We start from the raw sequence: 20959 nt of genomic DNA, 5'->3' as shown, positions 1-20959 counted from the left end.
AAACTATCTAAGCTGCCTAAACAAACAGTGATTTACAACAGAGATTATCAATCACTTTACTCAAATTACGATCGTCAACAGCCACAGAGTCTGTTTCAGCTCGTTTATGAATTTCTGCTAGCAAAGTTCGCGTCCAGCCAACCCTCCACTGTAGCCGTTGTGGAACCATTGGTCGGAAGTTTTTTTGCGTATCCTTGTTTCGTTTCTAGGTCTGCTAGTGAGCGATAAGAAATAATGGTCGCATTGGGTGGTAGCATACCTAGCGTTCGAAATTTAGCCATTCGATAAGACCCAAAATTGATATCTTTCCGCCTGAACCCATCTCGACGACGTAACTGGATAGCCGGCCAAAAAGCGGCAGCTGTGAGCCATCTCACGGCCCAAGTCTGATACCTAATTAAGTTCTGGCCAATAGCAAGCTAGTTATAGTGTTCACTGCAGGACCATCAGCGTTAAAAGGATAACTATTGTTACTCACCGTCACGCCGATTGACAAATGTATCAATTAATGGCAGGAACGAACAACGTGTCAACGGATCACCTCGGTCATGATGACTGATTTGTGACGTCTGGAATAAAGCTTTTTTTAACTGTTAAATAAACGTAAGAACTGAATTATATTGGTATGTAACTTTGTTTTTTTTTTATGATTCCTAGTGCTGTTCAGTTAAAAATAATACTGGAGAGTATTTTCCCGTTTTAGGGGGGAAACGTGTCTAATGATATATTTCTATTTAAAATCCAAATTAAATCTCAGTATTCCAAGATGTCTGTTCTGTACAGCTCGGTTTGGTGTTGTGTTCAGTTTTTTAATTGTGTTAATAAAAAGACCTTTCCCTATTATCTCAGAACGTCTATTAAAAGAAGTTCAAGTTGCCTACGATTGTGCGCCAGTCACACGGATTGTACAGGATTTCGGGAACATATATATAAGTATATACTGAGAGACTATATACAATAGACCTGATTTGGTTTGTATCAGATACTTGTACGTATTGACACTTTGACTGTTTTCCCTACCAAAAGCTTCATTTACATGAACACACATGAAAGCACTTGCAGTAGAAATTAGAAAATAACTGAGTCGTCTCCGTCGTTAGCACGTGTTTGCACTGCCCGTCGAGATGTTGGCCGAGGACGGAAGAGGCTACCTAGAGTAAACATGGTAGAAAAGAAAAGGAAGCAGGTTTGCCCATGTTTCCCGCCATAGCGTGGTTAGCATATAACAAGCCGTGGAAATTTTTCGTTAAAGGGCCTACCAAGAAGACAACGCGCGTTCGAGAAAGCGTCGTCTAGACTTGCTTGTGTTTATAGGTCTGAAAGAAGCAGCAAATGTACTTGCAAGGAATAGATTTGTTTTTCCACGTACCCAACAGGAGCCGCTTGGTATGGCCTATTAAATCCGCGCGTGGAAAGGAGCCGAAAAAAACTAGCGAGGAAAAGAGATATCAAAAATGCCTAGCCTGAATTCGACCGTGGTAAGTACGGTAGGATCTGGCTCCGGATGACGAAGATGTCCGCTTCGATTCTATTTTGTTATACTTTTGCTTTATATTGTTGACTAGTTATACGATTGAGTGTGCTTTGTTGTGCATTGTTGTTTTCAGCAGTTAGGAACGAGCAGCGAAGAACGGTGCCGAGACAAGCGAACGGGTAAAAGCATGCTAAGTTGTTCTTAAAGCTGTTTAAACCGCGTCTGATCTCAGCTCGATCTGTCTCAATTGTAATGCATATGCAAGTATACCATTACTAAAAGTGCTATATGCACTCCTAGCGTGTGCCGCCAGCTGGGCATGAATTACATATATGATAACGGACTTGCGTGGCGGCAACAACTGTTGTCGTTATTACTTCTATTGCACCATTGATGCCCTCTGCCGACAATAAACCGGTTACAACAACCTGCGTGCCCCTGTTCCTACAGGTGTGACGGGAAGCGAATGAACTTGCGAAACAGCGTAAAATAAAACAAATCTTACTGTGTACGAATACTAAGACACTCTTAAAGAGGCACGAACCGGCCATGGGAAACTTACTTGGCGGGAATATATGCTGATGTCCTCAAATACAAACAGGGAATTGGATCTACGAAGTTATCTACAACATACACCAGAGGGAAGGTAGGTTTTTTAGTGGGACATACATCAGTATCGTGCATCATCAGTGAGGCGACAATAAGTTATATGCATATATGAGAACAATGACAAGCAGGCAAAATGATATGGATCACAAAGGTTACTTTCTGTTTAGAAAGTTTAAACGTTACATCATTTTTTCTGTCTCTCTTTTTTTTTCTTTTTTTTAATATTGCTTCTTCAGTTCACTGTAATCTGACGCGTAAAGTGGAACAGGGAAAAAAACGAATGTCCTATTTCTACACTAACCTATCGTCGAGTGAAGCTGTAATACTCGCTTGAATTTAGTCTACGTAATGAGTCATAGTGCATACGCGAGGTCAGGTGGATGAAATTGATTATATGGATAGCAAAACGATCATTGCTTTTCTAGTCCAGTTAATCCCCCGTAGACATCCAATGATTAAATGGATGAATCAAGGTAAATGAGGATCCAAGCTAAGCCGAGCGTTCGTTCGCTGTTTTGCGCATTGCGGTCACGTAACGATCCTGGAAAGCTGTAGCAAGTGTACTAGGAAACTTTTAGACGTTGAACAGAAAAAAAAAAACCGTGTTCAACAGCGTTTTCTTTGATGAGCACACAACGGTTGCATCGTATCAGATTTACCGGAAATTCTACAGGTTATATGTAACGAGATAAATTGCTAATCTGTATAGGTGTAAGCCGATTTGTAGAGAAAATATCCACCCTAAGAGAGCCGAGATAGACGCTTGCGCTAGATGTGAAACACAGAGCAATAGAGACACAGTCGTTCACGTCAACGCTCGAAGACTGGGCTAGGTGTAGTCCGTTTAGACGGATCGATGCCGGGCAGCCTTGAGAAGACAAAAGAACACATCCCCTAGGATTTACGTCACGGTTGAATGTTATCAAACTACTCCTTTGAATAGGCGCTTCAAAAGATTCTGGGTATCTCGTAAAATGCAGAAATTCGCATGTATTTGTGTGCTTAGTGGGTTTCATCATGGGCAGACCTGAATCACACGTGGTTGTCAGGTTGTAGTAATTTACCATCTGAGAAGAAACGTTTCGAGCTAGTCTGAAATAAAATTTTCTGCAAAAGTTTGAAAATTTTATTTCAGGCTTTTTTTTTACCTAACTTTTTACGTAAAAGTGTTTTTATTGTTTCATTAAAGAGTCACTGCGTTTGTTGAACAAATACCTATTGCACAAAACTTTCAGCTTTGTCACAGTGATATGTTTGACTCATGTTCCTTTCTCGCTTTCTGAAAAAAACCATATTCAATTATAGGCTACACTTGTCCAATCTACTGTATTCCAGATGTATCTTAGTTCGTTGAAAGACACAGTTCCAAATTTGGACGCACTCGTTTACCTATCGTCCCCTCTAATACTTAATTTCCTATCTTTCTTTTTTAATTTCTTAATTCCTTAAGCATTACGTTTACGAGAAAAAAATATTCAGTGAAACAAAATATGCCAAAGTACAATGACACACTTACGAACTTAGCTCCTAGGCGACGGTCTTAGAGCAATGAAAAAAAAATCACAACAGTTTAATCATTAGCAGATTAACTGTGCTTATTGATAGAACATCTATATAAACAAAAGTTAAGTTAATTAACAAAATAATATCTGCAGCACATCTATACTAGTGTTTGACAATATATGAGATCGATAAATAATTTTCATTCTCCCGTTCATCCGTCCGTCGATCTGCCGACCATGTTTATAAAAGTAGATGGTATCGCCGTTTCTATGTCTCTGATGGCTGTATGCGCAGAGGTAACCTCTGCATAGCAGCGTTGGCGGGGAAACCGATGATGGTCAATTTTCACTTGAGCTTCACACCTTAAGGGAGCGGCGCTGGCGCGAAATACGCGTAATTTTCTCCGAGTTAATGCTGCGACAGCAACAGAACCGCGTATCGCTTCTGGAGCTGCGGTTACGAGTGCTAAAGTTGATTCAACCAAAAGGAGAAAAAAACACCTCTAAGCCGCTAAATGGCCAACAGGAGCGCAGAATCAGCAGAACAGTTAGTCCTCTTGGCTCCTTTTCGCTATTGGTCTAATCTTGATAGGGAAACTCGGGAAAGCTGAAACTGTTTGCTGAGTGCCGCGCCGCAGGTGAAACAAACTTAGACGGGCCAACATATGCTTAGGCCCAGAACTTGGGCAAACAGAAAAGCCTCTGCGGCTGATGCATTGACGGCGTCTTGTGGTTCGTACCCGCCACCTTCTGTTGCTGTAGGCCGTAAAAGTGGCGGTGACGATAGTAGAAGAGACTCTGTACCCAATACCCTCGAACAAATAAGGCGGTATCTAGTGAACTGCTGCTAGGCTAATGGGTAACTTAGCCAACGAACCACAAGGATTACAGGTTAGACACCACGGTCAGCATGTAAATTAGAACAGGCTTCTTTGCATCTTCCTTTTTTGTCCGCTCTGGGATGGAGTCACTGGATGAAGACTAGGATTCACTGGAGATGGAGACTGGGAGAAAAGAGAAACGAAGCTAGATCAATAAACATTTACTATACGTTCTGTTGCCATTATTGTTGTTGTTATTACCACGGCTACTGAAACACTTTAATGTTAGGCCTGTTTTGCATGTTACGTCGGTTCCCTTAACGGCTACGCAATTATGCATGTCTGTTGTATATACAATATAGCAAGCACTGGCCAGAGGACACAACAATGATATATCTATCTAGCATCAAGCTCTCAGGGTCATCTCGCTGCGATTTTTTAGCTTGTAGCTGTTGAAGCCCCGAAGGTCCACTTTCCTTTAAGTGGACAATAATATTGCTTTGACTGTATTATAGAAATTGATGCATTTTTTCTTACCAGAGCGAAAGATTATTAAAGGGGATTTATGTTTATTTTGAGGCGTGAGCAAAAAACGAAGTTCGCCAGTGGACTTTGGCTATTAATGTTGCTCGACGAATTGGCACTATTTTTCTTCAGCTTTCATATAGACTCGTCAAAGGTGGATGATCGCGACGTTGTATTCCTATTAATGTCAGAGACGTTTAACGTTCGAAAACTTTCGTTTACGTAATACGTAAAGGCGTTTTTGTATCCAATGGATAGCATTGGAAACAATACGAAACGACAACTGTGATGCTAATGCTATCATTTGCTGAGTACTTCGATAAGAAGGTGGCAGGGAATGCCCTATAAGAATAGCCACAGTCGTCTTTGGCTCGTTAGCGTTCCCGCCTTCCAAAAGCTTGTTTTTATATTATAAAATGAAAATGAAAGATTCTCTACGAAGGATGCCACATAGTTTCTGTGTGGTAATTCATGACTATACTGTTCGATATCTTGCAATGTAGTCCATCGTCTACCAGCCAACAAAAGCCCGTAGATTGTGAGACGTAATATTTAATATCCGATCGGTATTTATCCATATCAGTAATGTAGTGTCGCTAATATCTTCAGATCGAAGCATCGGTCCGAATCTTGTTCAAATCGGTGCTGCACTTGACGACGCCTTTTAACAGCATAGCACCTGCTTAGTTACGGGAAATTAGTCTGAGAAATTCCTGGTCCTGTCATCGCCTACGCATGATCATCAACAGAGCCGAGGAAAGATTGAGATTTTAGGATGTAAACTATCTTGTTCGTACCGTTCAGTCACTAACAGGAGCCAAAACGGATGCACTACAACTGTATGTAAGTAGACATTTCGTCTGCTATGCCTAGCTCGGATTGTTTAACATATTAGTAGAGTAGGCTCATATTAAAATGATCATTGTGTAGTATACAAATTAAATGGTAAGTAGTAAAAGGTAATGCCCATTGGAAAATGTCACTTTTTTTCAATATTGTTGTCGGATAAATAGCGAAATCAACAAAAGGACGTTTCTACATGTGCCCTAACTTTGATGATTCATTCCGCTATCGTACTCATTAATTCCAACGCGTCCAAAGCGTGAGTCTCTCATTTGAGCGGTACCCCATTCTCCGTGTACAACAGAATGCTATGACAGGTGGAATCGTCAGACAAGCAGGCGTTGTTAGTCAACGAGACAACTAATGTTAATATAAAAATGTTATTCAAAGAACACATTTAGAGCTTAACAACGACAAGTTACCTTTAGTCGGAAAGAGAAAAAAAAAACCTAGATACAGATATTTAGCGTTAGTTTCATTCATCTACGTGTAGAAGTCATGTACGTGAGGGTCATGCTGCGTTGTATCTATAAATATAAACGGCACGATTTACCCAATGATCTTCAAGTTAAGCTTTTAACCTTTGTACCATCAATTTGATTGTATACATGTTCAAACAGCTATAGTTCATACATGTATACCCTTTGAACGCGTTCTATATACATACGTATATAGTTTTTATATATAACATATAGTTTTGAAATGTTCAGCATGTTTATAACGAAAAAAAACACACATCATTCGTTACGCTTGTGGCTCATAATCACCCGCTAAAATCTACCATTCACATAAAGATGCCCGTATACTTGGAATCATCGGCGTAACTACTATTATTACTTTTATCTCGGTGCTTAAAACTCGGAAGCACTTACCTTACGACTGAACATCCCGACGCCGCCGTTTCCTTATGCTACTGATTGTGTAAACGACAATTGTAAATCAAATATTCAGAAAAATACGACATTTATAGCATCTACTTAGAAGGCTACCGACGGCTACCGATCTGGTTGTAATGGGCTTTGGTACAAATCTCATAGACGTATTTATAGACGGCAATACAGCGTTTTATCTGATTCAGTACAATGACGCTATAGTAAATGTAAAATCTGATCGCGTACCGTCGATACCCGGATGCGGCGTCGGAACTTTCTGTCGGCTTGTTTCTATTCGCCGTCACAATTAAATTTGTGACAATGATAAAGTTAGCCCATTTCTTGCTATTGCGGATGTTCGAATCAGTCAGGCTATACGTATATAGGTCAACACGGTAAACATAATATACAGAAATAGATATGTGAAATCTATGGATCATGTTATTATCCGATAATAAAGGTTAAAGAAACATATTTTTTTGCCATCGTCGTACGGGAACGACCTCAGTGACGACGTTGATCTTTCTTCAGCCGAGCAGCTGGCACACAGGTTGACACGACCTAAATAAGTAATCTTGAGGCCGCGTAGCGTGGTTCGATGGTCAATGCAAAAGGCGCTCATAGACGTATTACCAAAAACGCTGAAAATGATAAGAACGATAATTTCTGATAAACTCGTCTAGTAGCGTAACATTTGTACTATCCATCCGGATACACGAGGTATAGTTTGCTTATGGCATGCAGTGGCACGAAAGCGGGCGGGTACTCTTGACCTACAGCGCTGATTTGACCCTCACAGTTATCTTTCTGATCTTTATCGTGTATCGTATAGTATGTGAGGAATGATTTTAATCCGTAAAAGTTATTGTGCAGCTTGAAGTTGTCTATCCTCAAGACGTCTGTCTGTGTAGTTTGAGTGCTTTTGTTAACCGTCACTATATAAATGAGCCTTAATGGCAACGATCAGTTCTCAGAAGGAAAATCTTATTTTGAGCAGTCGGCAGTATTTAGTGCTGTCTTTGTCAGTAACTCAATCGTTTCGCTGCGTCAGCGTAAATGCGTTCTCATACTCTATACGAAAGCTACAAAAGTAACAACACAAACAACGTGAAACAAACGATAGAACGAACTAGAGGATTCGTCTTGGAATTGATTCTGTTTGGAACCAATTAAGTCTGCTTTAGAATAATTATTTGAGTTTATATTATAGTATTTGTGCTACTGTTTGCAGTGGCCAGTGTATTGCTACGATTGTATCCCACGGGGCACGGCAACACCAACGCGCTTCAACGAAATACCGAAACGAGCCATACGTTAGATCTCCACCCCACTTCGATACGCTTTTGAATGATCGGAACAGGCAGCAACCAATTGCCGCGCGTCGTCGAAACGTCGGCCGACGGCCAGCATATCCGACGTCGCCGCGAGGACAGAGTGAGCATAGCCGAAGGCAGACTCTGTGGCTAATAGCGTTACTCTTATTATCAGTAATTTTAATCGTGTTACTATTAATTTGTGAGGCCCCGTCCCTGAGCCCGTTTATTATTTTCGCTATACAATGGGTTATAAGTGCCCTGCGGATCCGGCGGTGTGGTCCTCCATCGTCACATACGATAACGATGACGATGAACAAAATTCTTCATCGGACCTTCGGCCGGTGGATGATATTAGCCTAGCCATGATTCTCATTATTATTAATAAGCAGTGCCTGAATATCCAAGATTATGCTAAATATATTTGACTTGCGATCCGTATAGCGAGTTGCCGATCATCCATCTCTTACTATTTTCATTTTATCGAGATTAAAATCTATACTGTTTTGTTGCAGTTGATGACTAGTCTTGGCGACCAACTATACCTTTTGCAAACGGCGAGAAGCAACTACGATGCTATTTATAGAAGTCTACAAGCGCCTTCCGCACAGGAGGCCTTTGTAATTGGAAGTGCTAATGATAAGAAAATACTATTTATACAGATGAATCTATTTGCTACATCCCATCGCGGTAGAAGCCTTGACGGAGAGCTAACGCACTATTTCTCCTATACACAGCGTGGCCTGCGTTAACGCGTACTGTAATGTACGTTTTTGTTTCATCTCTATCGGTCTCTGCTCTCCGCCCGCGTCGACGTGAGCTTTTCTGTGTTTTTTATGTTTGTTTGTTATTCTGTCAGCGTCCATACGCTGGCTGTCCATGGTAGATCGTTTCGACCTTATATATATTATAACACTGTCGTTAGTTCTATTACGGAAAATACGTTGCTGTCTTACATTACAAGGATAATATTGCACGCACGAACGCTTTACGTGAAACATTTACGACGCGTACATTTGATTATAGAGACAGACGATCTTGATCTTCCGTCGCTGAACGCCATATTGTTTATGAAATGATTGTCATCATTGTTTTTGCTGCAATTATGATGGTAACAACTGTAATTTTATATACATAAACACTAATTACGGCCGGTAGCATGGCAAGAGATGGAACAACGACTAGAGGATACATGGACTATAAGGTGGAATGGTGGAAACTAGCAATTTCGATTTTTCATACGAATATGTGAACGTTCCGTTCGATCTTACCCCACAAGCCTGTAGGCTAATGGGGGTGATTTGTTATTACTATTCGAATATCGCAGTGTTTAACACTTCAGTCATTATCAGATAACAGCTGTTAACTCACTCGCTGGACTAGACCCATTGCGCGCTAATTGTGATCTCTCTCTATTTATGATTGAGCTAGATGTGAGTATCTATAAGCCGCGTGAAATGGTCAATGAAATTATACTAACAGTTGTCTTTCGTTCCGACGGACGTTTTTTGATATGACGGTGTTTTTGATGTTAATTAAAGTTGAATGAAACCCCATTTATGGAAACTTATTGAATTTACTAGCGTCACATGTGATGAATAATACAACAGCTTCTTCTGAATTCTAACGCTAACGAGCTCGCTAATGTACTTCAGAGCAAAAGTGTACTGTCACAGGGTTTCATTCTCATACTTCAGCTACGGCCTGTTGTCTTCAGAGGTGTTGCGGTCTTCTTTTAATTGTTGTCTCATTGAGAAAACTCGTCTGCTGATCGCGCACTGGTCACAGCGGTACCCTTCTACGGTTTAGCATAGGAAAAAATGGTTAGCTGTTTGCGAAACGTTCTTACGTAAGAGCTCAATAAACTATTCGGCTCAAGCAACCCCGCTATGTATATGTATGTAGTATGTAATAGTAAAACACCTTTTAATAGACAAACTTATGAAAAGTTAGACAATAAAAATACGAAGTTTAAAACTTCGAGATACTTCTATACCTATACAGTAAGGTTAGGAACTTAATAAACTATTTGTTGCAGTCTATGAGAGCCGTACACATATCTCGTATATTGATTTCCTAGCCTCTTAGTTCACTCATAGTTAAAGGGCGAGTGTTATCTGTCTTCTGAAAGTGAAGAGATGGTCAATGGTGGTAAACAGATGAGCCTTTTGAGTTATGCCCGTACAATATATATACATATATAATCTTAAAGGCCACTATCCACTGTGATCATGAATAGTGGCTTCTTCATAACATGTCAACTTACTTTTCTGAGGCAATATAAATAATTTATCTTTTCATTTCCTTTGCGATTACTCAGTGATCCTTGATACTGTTGATTGATAGACTGAACGAGAAACGAACGTAGATAGTTGCCTCCTTGGTTAGGTGATATTTAGGGCCAGCTTACTTAAAGGCCCGGGATATTCTGCTGCCTTAGCCTGCAAACTAACGTCTCGTCTGACGCATGACGAAATCACAAAACCTTTTGTCTCAGGTTCGAATGACGAGTGTCGCGTGCCCCTCACTTTAGTCCACACTCTAGCACTTGCTGTACGATTATAATCGTTTTTCATTAGAAAAAAAAATTTTCTGATCGTCTGATTTTTCAGAATACGATTTGTGCTGCAACACTGTCTCGGATACTGATATTAAGAAATTCGCAAGGTTGATTTCTATGCAATGGATTATGCTCATAACAATTTTAACAGTACAGGACTTCTCAGGTTAAAAATTTTAGAAACAGGTCTTGTATCGAATGTAACGTAAGTTACGTTTCTGTAGAAGCAGAACTTCTCTACTTAATTAGAAAAAGCAGTATGTTTATTTATAATTCTCGTTGTTTTAGGAGGTGCACAGTACTGTGGTCTGACAGTTATTTGTACCACCAACGAACACTATTTTACGACAATAAAAGGAAATACCAACAAAGCGGCCGGCTAACTTGAAATCGTTTGCAAAAAAAGCTCGTCTAATAGCGCGTTAACAGCGCGTCAGTAGTTTTACTGAGCCATAACTTTATACTTTTTTGCGTACAGGCTTGTAACGTAAATGAATTCACCTGCGTAACAATTACGCAACGTTTTTATCACTCAAGATCTGCTCAAAAAATGATGCAATACGTCCATTGTACTGCTAATTTGCATGATGGTGGGGGTAATAGCTAGTTTTGAATCGACTTATCGCCGAGGTAAGCTCAGATCGGTCGGTCGGTCGGTCGGTCGGTCGGTCGGTTAAAGGTTGTTACCAGGAGAAAGCTTTGTGGGACGTAAGAGGGCTGCATAATCGTGCCGCGATCTAACAGGGCAGTTAACGGTCCCGTATGTTGTAAGTAGGCAATCGGAGCCGAAATGCAGACTTCTGATGATAGTCCCGGATCAGTCTCTCCATCTCGCAGCGTTAGTGCTATTAGCCAAGGGAAGATTTCTAGCGATTTTCTGTTTGAGGTGTTCATTTTCATTAAATGAAGAACCATTGGGCCGTATTTACGTACTCTTCTAATTGTTTGAAAATGTTATAACATTCTAATAGTACTATTGCCACTAGCTTCTCGTATTGTATATGTATACACATTTCGTCTGCTGATTTACTAAAACTTCTTATCGCCCGATACCGACAATTATGGCGTTGTCAATCAAAACATATATAGTTATTATTACGTACTACAGAATTATCATTATTATGAAATCGAAACACCTGAGTCAACTTCCTTTTTTTTTTAGCATTGCTTTCGGTGGCCTGTTCGCCGAATGAAGTTCCTCTTACAGCTTGGGATACATCAGCAGCCGAAGCCACGAGTCTCTCGCCTACTTAACCTTAAAAAATGCCTAAAGCAGAACAAACTTAGGAACAGGCTCCTGCATTTTGAATGCTCTTAGAGATTAGTCGTTCTCACGTGTTTTTTTTGCTATTAATGCTGTCATTGAATAATCAGTAATTTGTGTTACTACGTGCTTCAGAAGGCAGCTTATCTCAAACAACTAGAAAGTTACCGAAGTGACAATTTCTTGTTGAGAGTCCAGTCATATTTTCGCGAAAAAAAAAAAAAAAAAAAAAAAAACAAATCAGTAGTCTTTTCGAGACACATACAATTGCGAAACGATTGTGAATTTGACAAGAGAGGATCCGGTGGGGCCGGGGAGGGTTAGCAGATAGAAAAAGAAGCTATAAGAATAAATCAATGTCTATAGAGTTTTGTTCGTTATGGCTATTGAGAGAATTTTAGATAAGTGCTATTGTATATGAGTTTTTTGTAACGACGCTTTTCTTAATCTAGGTAGGTGAAAACATTTTTCGGTATTTATGGCTAGTCCGAAAGAATAAAGCCTGTCTTCAAATGTTACTGTAAGAACTGGAGACTGGAAACAGTTATATAGATAACTTGAAAGGGTACGCGCGATTGGAATATGTATAAAGGGTAGCTGTAGTTACCCATTTGTGATTATGTACTAAACTGTCTCTCTAACAATTGCATGATTCACTCTAACTCATGAATGATAATTAATCGGATGCGGCCAGTACTTAGTCCCGCAAAAATATTCTATTGTTACGCGTTTGAGACTATCTGGTCAAGTACTTAACGTTTGTGCGAAAACATAAATCTGCCGATGAATATACAGAATGATTTTTTTCTGTGTGGAGCAGCTAGGAGACTTAATGTTTTACGCGTATGATGGAGAAATAAGGTAGTAAATAGGACGTTGTCAGATCCAATCGAATATCGTACACAGAAACAACTGAGAGCCAGCTTTCCGATCAGACCCAGGTTTATAATTTTAAGCAGACGCATTATACAAGCACGTGTCGATATGAAATGTATTGTAAATATTCGGTTTGTCAAATCAGCTCCTCCTAGCCAATCTTTAACGGCAATATCGCACGTATAGGCAAAATCATCTAATCCGATCGAGCAAGTTGACCGTGGTACAGCGAATAATTTTATTTACTGAATTAACGATTGATACTGTAAGATACGGGCCTGAAGTTGGCCAATGCTGAGACAAACGGCAAGTATAGAATGGAGCTACTTATAACCAAAAAGAGGAAGTTCATTAACAAAAGTTGCTTATGCATATGGTCATGTGCCACTAGCGTATCAAATGAACGGTTTTACGCTTGAAACTACAGTAGAATATATATATATATTTGGCTTTAATCGTTTCAAGCGTCGTGTTGCGCAGGAATCGCTTGCAATTTTAGAAAATGCTAAGTAAACAACCCACTATGTGCCGTCCGGCTATGTTCATATAACATTGCGCTGTTTTTTTTTTTCTTTCAATAGCATCCTGATTGAGATAGCCCGGTGGCCAAAATATGAGCCTGTAGAAAATCAAGTCTCATACGGTCTATTACAAGCACGTTTATCCAATATAGAAATTGCATGTTCTGTACAGTTAACATGTTATTTCTATCTATTATGTTTTTTACAATTTTTAGCGCGTCTAATGAATAATCTAACTTTTGTGAACCACTAATCGTATTACTATCTTCTGCGCTCTTTGTAGGAGCCAAGTGTTTCGAAATACACAAAGGACAAACGCTTGGCTCCAAGTGCCTGCATTAGATTCTGTATCTGTGTTTGTGTAGAATTTATCATGTATGCGTACTCGAATATTACGCTACCTGCCAGGGTTGAACTTTACGATTGAATTGCGATTTTCAATCCCAGTTTAGAGTTAGAATATTTTGCTGTAATAAACAAAGCTGGTAAATAGTGTGTCTTCGATTAATGTAACCTGTGCCTTGAAAAACCTAGAGTTAAGTTTGTCTACTATAAACCTTCGTCAGCGAAAGGGGTTCTGCAGAGTTCCATCACTCGACACAGTTCGTCTGGAGTCTGGGCCTTTCCGACAGGCCGGTTCGTATGCGTTCGTGTGATGATCGACCCTTTGAAGGACAGCGCGTGGGCGTATTGACGATGCTGGCCGAACGGCTTCTGGTAGAGAGCGCAATGTTTATTCAGCGTTGGCCGTCGTTTTTCTGCTGTCCGCGAACTTCGCTATCCGAAACGGGTTGCCAGTGTGCGCGCTTTGCTCTTCAGCGCAAAACGACCATCATCGTCATTACCCTAGCGAGATATGCCCTTTTTCAACAATTCTAAGAAAATTGTTCTATGGTTTTCAATTTATTCCTCAACTGGGCCGTGCATGGTGAAGATGAAGTGTATTAAATAACTAAGAACAATTCTGAAGGCGACTTACCAGTTCCGTTAAAGTTGTTTTGCCAAGACCGTAGTATCATACCTTTCGACTGAATCGAAAACCGTGTAATCCTGTCAATTTGCGATCATTTGTTTCATGAGATTAATGAAATGCTCTGACTGGGGTTAAACAGTTTGCGCGTAATCTGCAGAAATAACCTTTGTGCGGAGTGAACTACGGCCCATTGTCAGAAAGCGTGGCAAATGGATTCCTATAGTAAGAAAATATATTCGGTAGAATATTGATAGTATTCATCGTAGTAACCGAATTTATTCTCGGAATTATACGTCTTCATCGATACTTTCGCTATATCTGGTCCCTGGAAAATTGTTAATTATCGCTTCCAAGATATGCAAGAGTTCGGACTAAGGTTTAACAGGTACTTTAGCTGGATTCCTCGCCTGGCTGTGGCGAGCTCGGATAGTCGTTTCGTTTTCCAACCGCACACTCGAGGGACCCGCTTGACCCGGGTAAGCGCCAACGTAGCTCTGATTTAACTTCTCAACCATTTCGCTTTGTGGTTCCTTTAGCAGTGTGATCGATAGTCAAAACGGTCTAAGTTACCGCTAGAGTTGTCGCAGTAGTGGTATAACATATAGTGCTATGGAATTGCTGAGAGCTGTTTAGCTATTTCTCGAAACTTCTGAAATTTACTATAGATTGCTGCCATTGTCTCGTTGTACTCTTTCTCGACCTTGAGTTGTCTAAATGGCCTATGGAGATTGGCATTTTGTTAATTGTTGAGCCGTTCTTTTCTATTTAATTTAAAAGTCTAATCTAAAGCAAGAAAACGATTAGTTATGTAGGTCTTCAATGATTCTTGTCTAGACATATTGCCAGCAAGGGTTTACGGTACAAAAACTCTCCCGTACGTATATAATATACAATTGCCGAACCTTTGACAGGCAAATATGAGAGTAACGTTTCCGTTTCCCAGTTCAGGGTATCGTTGTCCCGTTTTGATCAGTGACAGAAGTGGATGATTACCACAATTTGGGATACCGTTGAAGTATTCGTGATGACGTTTCCCAAAGGATGACATTTGCTTATGTCAGTCGACAGCCTCCTACGTCGATTATAACAGTGTCCAATCTGCGGCAGGCGCCTATACTGAGAACTCAACTAGTCTTATAAACCTCATAGTTTGACCTCATAACCCCCGACAATGTCTATTGATGGAATATCCATGTCAGGCTCTCTGTCGGCACGTTGAACGTCCTGATGTTCACTATATTATTTTTTGCTGTCTTTAACAAACTTTGATGTTAACGTATAATGGTTGTACCTTTAAAGAAAAAGAAGGACGAGATTTTCAATTTGCCTTCAGCAAATCCATGTGTTCTACTTAACTGAACCAATCGCTTCATACTTTCAGCCAGGATCTGTGAACTAGAAGTCTATTAATGCTCATGACGCAAGCGGTATGTTTTACCGTTAAGTATATTATATATAACGTGCTATTTAATACGGCTCTGAATTTTGCTACAATTTGTTTTTATCGAACACGTAAGCCGATTATAGCTTTACCGAGAGTGATTAACAAACCATGTTCAGGCCGTCTCCACTTCACATAGGCTTGCTTAACCTGCAAGCATAAAGTACGCCTGATTAGCACAGGGCGACATACATTACTAGCAGGTCACCGTAAGCCTCGCGATGAGTGTCCTACTTTAATCTTTTTCTTTCTAATAATCTGTTAGCCTCAGATGCAGGTACAAGCTTACAATTATCCACGAAGCCTGACGACGGCAACGATAAGTTTCCGTCCCTGTTATCCCTTGAGCGTGGACCTTGCGTTTTGCTTTGAGGAAAAAAGAAAAAAACTCCGAGAGAGCAAGCACTAGAAGAGAGCAGCCACAAACTCTATCCAAGGCGTACGATAAATATACAACCACATTCCAACCAATCTCACTTGTTCAAGCGCTTCATCGAAGATCCTTCTGTCATCAGTGTACGATTTATTTAAACCCTGACAGCTTTTTTATGCAACCGCCGGATAAATGGACAATCAAAGCTGTTCCAGTCATTTTGTCAGTTTGTGAAAATAGCTAGATTTTCATATATCCAGAGCTACTGTGAGAGCTCATGCGAGTGAAAGCTTCTGGCTAAATTCGAGCTCGAAGAAGAAAAAGCTAGGAGAACTCGGTGCTTGTCTAGTCGATTGGCTAACCCGATCTCCTGATCGTTGTTTCGTTGAACACTTCAAGCTTATCTAATGCTCAGAGTCAAGTCACCTGCTAGTCTATCGCCGGCCTCTCGATTCATATTCAAGCGGATAGGAGATGTTCCTTCGTCGACCATGGCGATCCGACGAATCACTAGCTCCTTTGAGGCAGTAGAGCCTCCATCAAGATAGAATTGAAGAGAGAAAATTTTGCTCGTCTTTAGCGTCGGTCGAATATGAGGAATGTTGTGCATTATTTCCTCCATAGGTTTTTCTCATGTAACTGTTGGAGCGTAACGATGCGCCTTGTTTCCTGCTACCTGATTCAACGCGGCAGTCGGCTTAACTTCGGCACAATGTAGGCCTCGTTTATAGTCGGACTTTGACGACGCTGATTGGCAATTGTCAAGTAGTCTGTTCAATTGTTCAACTCATAAACCGTCCTCCATTAGATCCAAAAATTATCAGGAACATGTGGAGTATAATGAGATTTCTTCCACAATTCCTGGCCCAAAGGAGCGTCGCTAATGAAGCTTGTTCATGTGGAATCTGGGGGCTCGAGGTCGCGTCCTATTGAAAAATGTTGCGGAGACTTAAAATCTGGACTTTTATTTTGGTCAAACTTTTCACAGGTGGGTTGCCTTGATGACATAAGGAACGCTAGTGACGGCTCGCTCTGATCTTTGGATAAACAGAAATTTTGTTTCTTCCTACGGTCGGATCGAAATTCACAGTCTATTAGAGGCTCAATTGAGCCATAATCGCTTATAATCATTTACATTAGCTCTAATAGCAGATACGATACCGCTAAAGCCGTAACGACGTTTCCACTATATACGTTTTTCGGTAATTTTGTCTTAACACGGGAAGTGACTCGGCCACAGATTTGTTCCCTCTGCAGCAGTTTTATCAAAACTGTCGTAGGTCCGCGCGCGTATAGGATATTTAGTTTCAAAGACAGCAAATGCTGGCTTTTATATGCAAATGCCGACGCAATAGTGTTTTAAAAATTCAGTCTCCTGTGTATTCAGGCAAATGCAACATGCTGAACCTGTTCCAGGTGCTCTGAAAATGATTAGGAAGTCAGCTTTTTTTCAGTGAAATATTTTTTTCTCCTCGTGATAGGATATTTTATCGCAATGATTTGCGCGCGCTTTGCGCTACAGGTCGGTTCTAACAAAACTACTTAAAAGGTCACAGAACATTGGATCTAGCAGAGACCACAGGGTTTTGGACTGCTACGGCTCCCAGACATAGTAAAAAAATGCCTAATGATAGATTTCCTTTTGTGTTTTTATATATTGGTTTATAAAATGTGCACATATGCCACAGTAGATAAACAAGTGAAATTTATTACATAATGTGGTTGGCGGGGGTGGTTCTATACAATTTTAAACATACTATATATGTAATCAGACATCTCGGTGGTTTGTCATAGCTGTCGGCTTGTAGACGCTTTGACATCGAAAACATGTTATAACGGATATTCTCTGTCGCTCAGACACACAATAACGGAGTCTGAGTTTAATCTCCAGCTGAGGCGCAATGGTTTTTCAAAAAATTGAACTTTCATTATCAGTGAAACGAGGCCGTTACGTTCTTACTCGCAACATGTGAGTGGTTTCGATCACGTTGAATGCCTAGCTTGTAATCTAGTTTAATGCCCCTAATGATTTATATAAAATTGATAAGGAATACTTATTTTAATTATAATATAATATCTACACTTTACTGCTCATAGCCAGACTATTGACGTGAAACCTCATGCATTCGTTGGGTCTAGACAATTAAATTTCTTTAGATGACTAACTTGTAGCGCTACAAAGTGCTTGCTATAAGAGGACGTCAGTCACCATGCGATGATCAATAAAGCAGCAGCAGCAGCAGCAGCAGAAGACAAACGGCCTGATTCGTGTAAAAACCGTTTTTTTTTTTCCTATCGCTAACTATCGCCCATCATGTTTTGCTAGTTATCACAGTCTACGACGACAGAGTATATAGCGGCTTGCTAATTGTCCAACACACCCTAAATCGTCGGCTGCTAACGAACAAAAAAAAATTAACATGAGTTATATATTGCGTTGTTTTTCTTTTTTATTTTTTGTCGTAGTATTATTTTTATTTTGTCGTAGTAGACGGAAACTTCTATTCTAAAGAAGTATTGATTATACGTACACGTATAGTGCTAAGCACTTCAAAAATGATTTTAATTATTTTTTACATGTAGGCTTAGTTTAGCGAAGGAACACTATAACAAAAATGTCATATTTGAAAAACAAAAACGTTTTTATGGCAACGAGTACAGCAAACTGTATATAAGTATGACCGCAAACAGATTTTTTAGTTACTATCTCAACAATGGTGTAGCAATTGCGAAATATCCAAATATAGAAATTACTTATCGAGCTCTATATAATAATAATTACAAAATTTAATTCGCAAAGACAAACGGGTTCTTTCCGTCATTTTGCGTGCAATCGATTATTTTTAGTATGTATTGTGTGAAAACTGGCAGGTTTTGTAAACTATTTTTTTTTTACTTGCTTGATTTTTCAAGCTGTCTAAAAGTTACATTGGATTTCGATATCCAAGGTAAACGTTGCTAGGAAAACGGCCCCTTTGTATGCTCTGCCCATCTTGGTGCTTATCCATCCGTATAAGCGATTTTTATTTTTTATGTTTGCCAACTCAATTCAGTTAAGTCAGATAAATTGATTTTGAGAAAGCTTCGATTAACATACATTTTCCTTGTATTTTTCATGTACTTCAAATTCGAGGATCTTCTTAATCATTCCCTGTAGCAGTAACGTTATGTGGGTTAGTTCATCCCTCCTGGCGTGGCTTCCCCTGCTACCTCATAATATGGGGATGGGGAGTCGGGTACGCTATTTTTGTTCAGGTAGAGAACTTAAGCCTGCTTGGCAAGAGGAGGTCGTCTTGACAAAAGCGAATGCTTATCGCATGTCTAGAACATGCGCAACTGGATGACATTAGAAGGCTAACTTATTTTTTTTTTTTTTGCTAAGTTTGTATTGAAGCTTCGCTAGACTATATAAAATTGGCCCTACATGAATATTTATTCATTTGTTAGAATGTGACAGTACAATTGAATTTCAGTGGATCGGAACCAAAAAGCGTGCATCATTAACGTGCACATCTGTGAAGATAGTGTTACTGTTGTTTTTCCTACTGTTTGATACTACATGCACGCTAAGCAATAATATCGTGTGGAATTTTTCTAAAAATGCGCAAATGAAAACAAACAAACAAACAAACAAACAACAATTCGCTAAAAACAGTATGGTAACCGGCACGTGAATCAGGTACTAGGCAAAAGATTAGGCGAATATTTGAATAGAGTGTTTTGACTCTGGTCGGAAAACTGTGATGACCTGCGAAACAGAATTTTTGAATTGAACAAAAATGTTTTTTCTTAACGAGGTAATAACAGAATTTGCCAACTGCCATAATGTGTTTTAGGTCGCGTTTCCTAGCGGCCGGTCCTTCGTTCACAGTGACGGGGCTCCAGATGGAAAATAGGACCAAAAAACATGGAACAATCTCGATGTCTGTTCAAAGTAGTAAAAATTTCTTTGCGAGCCACAGCTTTTTTTTGTTATTATTTTGGGCGGCGTTCTATCGGACCTTAGGTACTGCCAAATAAAAAAAGTTGATTCCTAAGGTATTATAGATCTTTTTTAAGCCTTCTACATTTGCTTGTTTTTTTTTAGCCATTTGGTTACATTAGCTTCATCTCGTACCAGAGCGATATGCGTTTCTTTTCATACCTTCCATTTTTCCCCGTCTATTTTTACTTTAAATTTGTCAAGCATTTGCTTGCACTCATAGAGGATTTGTCATAAATTACTAAATGTTTTACTTAGTAGCGGAAATGTCGAGCACAAAATGGCAAAGTCTTAGAGGACTAAATATTATGTAATGCATGATAGTAATTTCGTTTTTAACGAGACAAGTAAGAACAAAATTTGTGATTACATGCCAAAAATTAATTTTTGCCCATTAGTTTTTTGCTGATCTATCTGCTAGTTTATCTTTAACTGGACGTTGAAAATTGGCCTTTTTTTTTTTTATATTAATAAGAGAACTTTGATAGCATCGAATCGCACTTTATAGTCCTATATATATATATAGTTTGTTGAGGTGAAGGCTGCAAAGACAGTTTACATAGTGCGAAGGCCGATTTTACTTATAATGTAAATGTCTATCTACTTTTATATTATTTTTTAAGCTTTTTTCAATATGAGCACAAATGCTATTTATTTGATATCTTTAAGTGTTTACCTTGCTTAACATAGCTTTATTTCTAAAGGAGTCACTTCTAGCATTAACCAGTAGTTCTCAACTACTGGTTCGACTACTCGAAACAAAAACTCAATATGTATTAGAAAAGTTTCCTTTTCTTTCAAATCCTACCTACCAACGATTGTGTGTCGTTGGTAGGATTTGAAATAGCTACCCCTGGTATCTTCCAGCCAGAAAATTAACCGTTTCAAGCCACTGCTATGGAAAAACACGTATTCCTAGATCTAAAACTGACATTTTAGCTTGAAAATGGTGGAAAAGACTACGCCGGCAAGAAACTGACGCTACGATTCGACCTAATGTTGAATGAAGT

General features: G+C 39.6%; 1 protein-coding gene across 10 annotated transcripts in view; it reads left to right on the top strand.

Annotated features, from left to right (window-relative positions):
• LOC111248418 (calcitonin gene-related peptide type 1 receptor-like) overlaps positions 1–20959 on the top strand; it is a 146427-nt gene that overhangs the window by 79043 nt on the left and 46425 nt on the right. The window contains exon 1 of one of the 10 annotated variants that reach the window (XM_022800756.2): positions 8641–8774. The exons of the other annotated variants lie outside the window; for them this stretch is intronic. Within the exon in view, the coding sequence (XP_022656491.1) occupies positions 8723–8774 (52 nt within the window). The 5' untranslated portion in view covers positions 8641–8722. Of the gene's footprint in view, positions 1–8640; positions 8775–20959 lie in introns of those variants that run through there. 10 annotated transcript variants of the gene reach the window in all.

This window comes from Varroa destructor, unplaced genomic scaffold, assembly GCF_002443255.2.
Source record: "Varroa destructor unplaced genomic scaffold, Vdes_3.0 BEIS01000001.1, whole genome shotgun sequence".
Classification (NCBI taxonomy): domain Eukaryota; kingdom Metazoa; phylum Arthropoda; class Arachnida; order Mesostigmata; family Varroidae; genus Varroa; species Varroa destructor.
The sequence above is the reverse complement of the archived record's forward strand: the minus strand, read 5'-3'. Positions and strand labels throughout refer to the sequence as shown.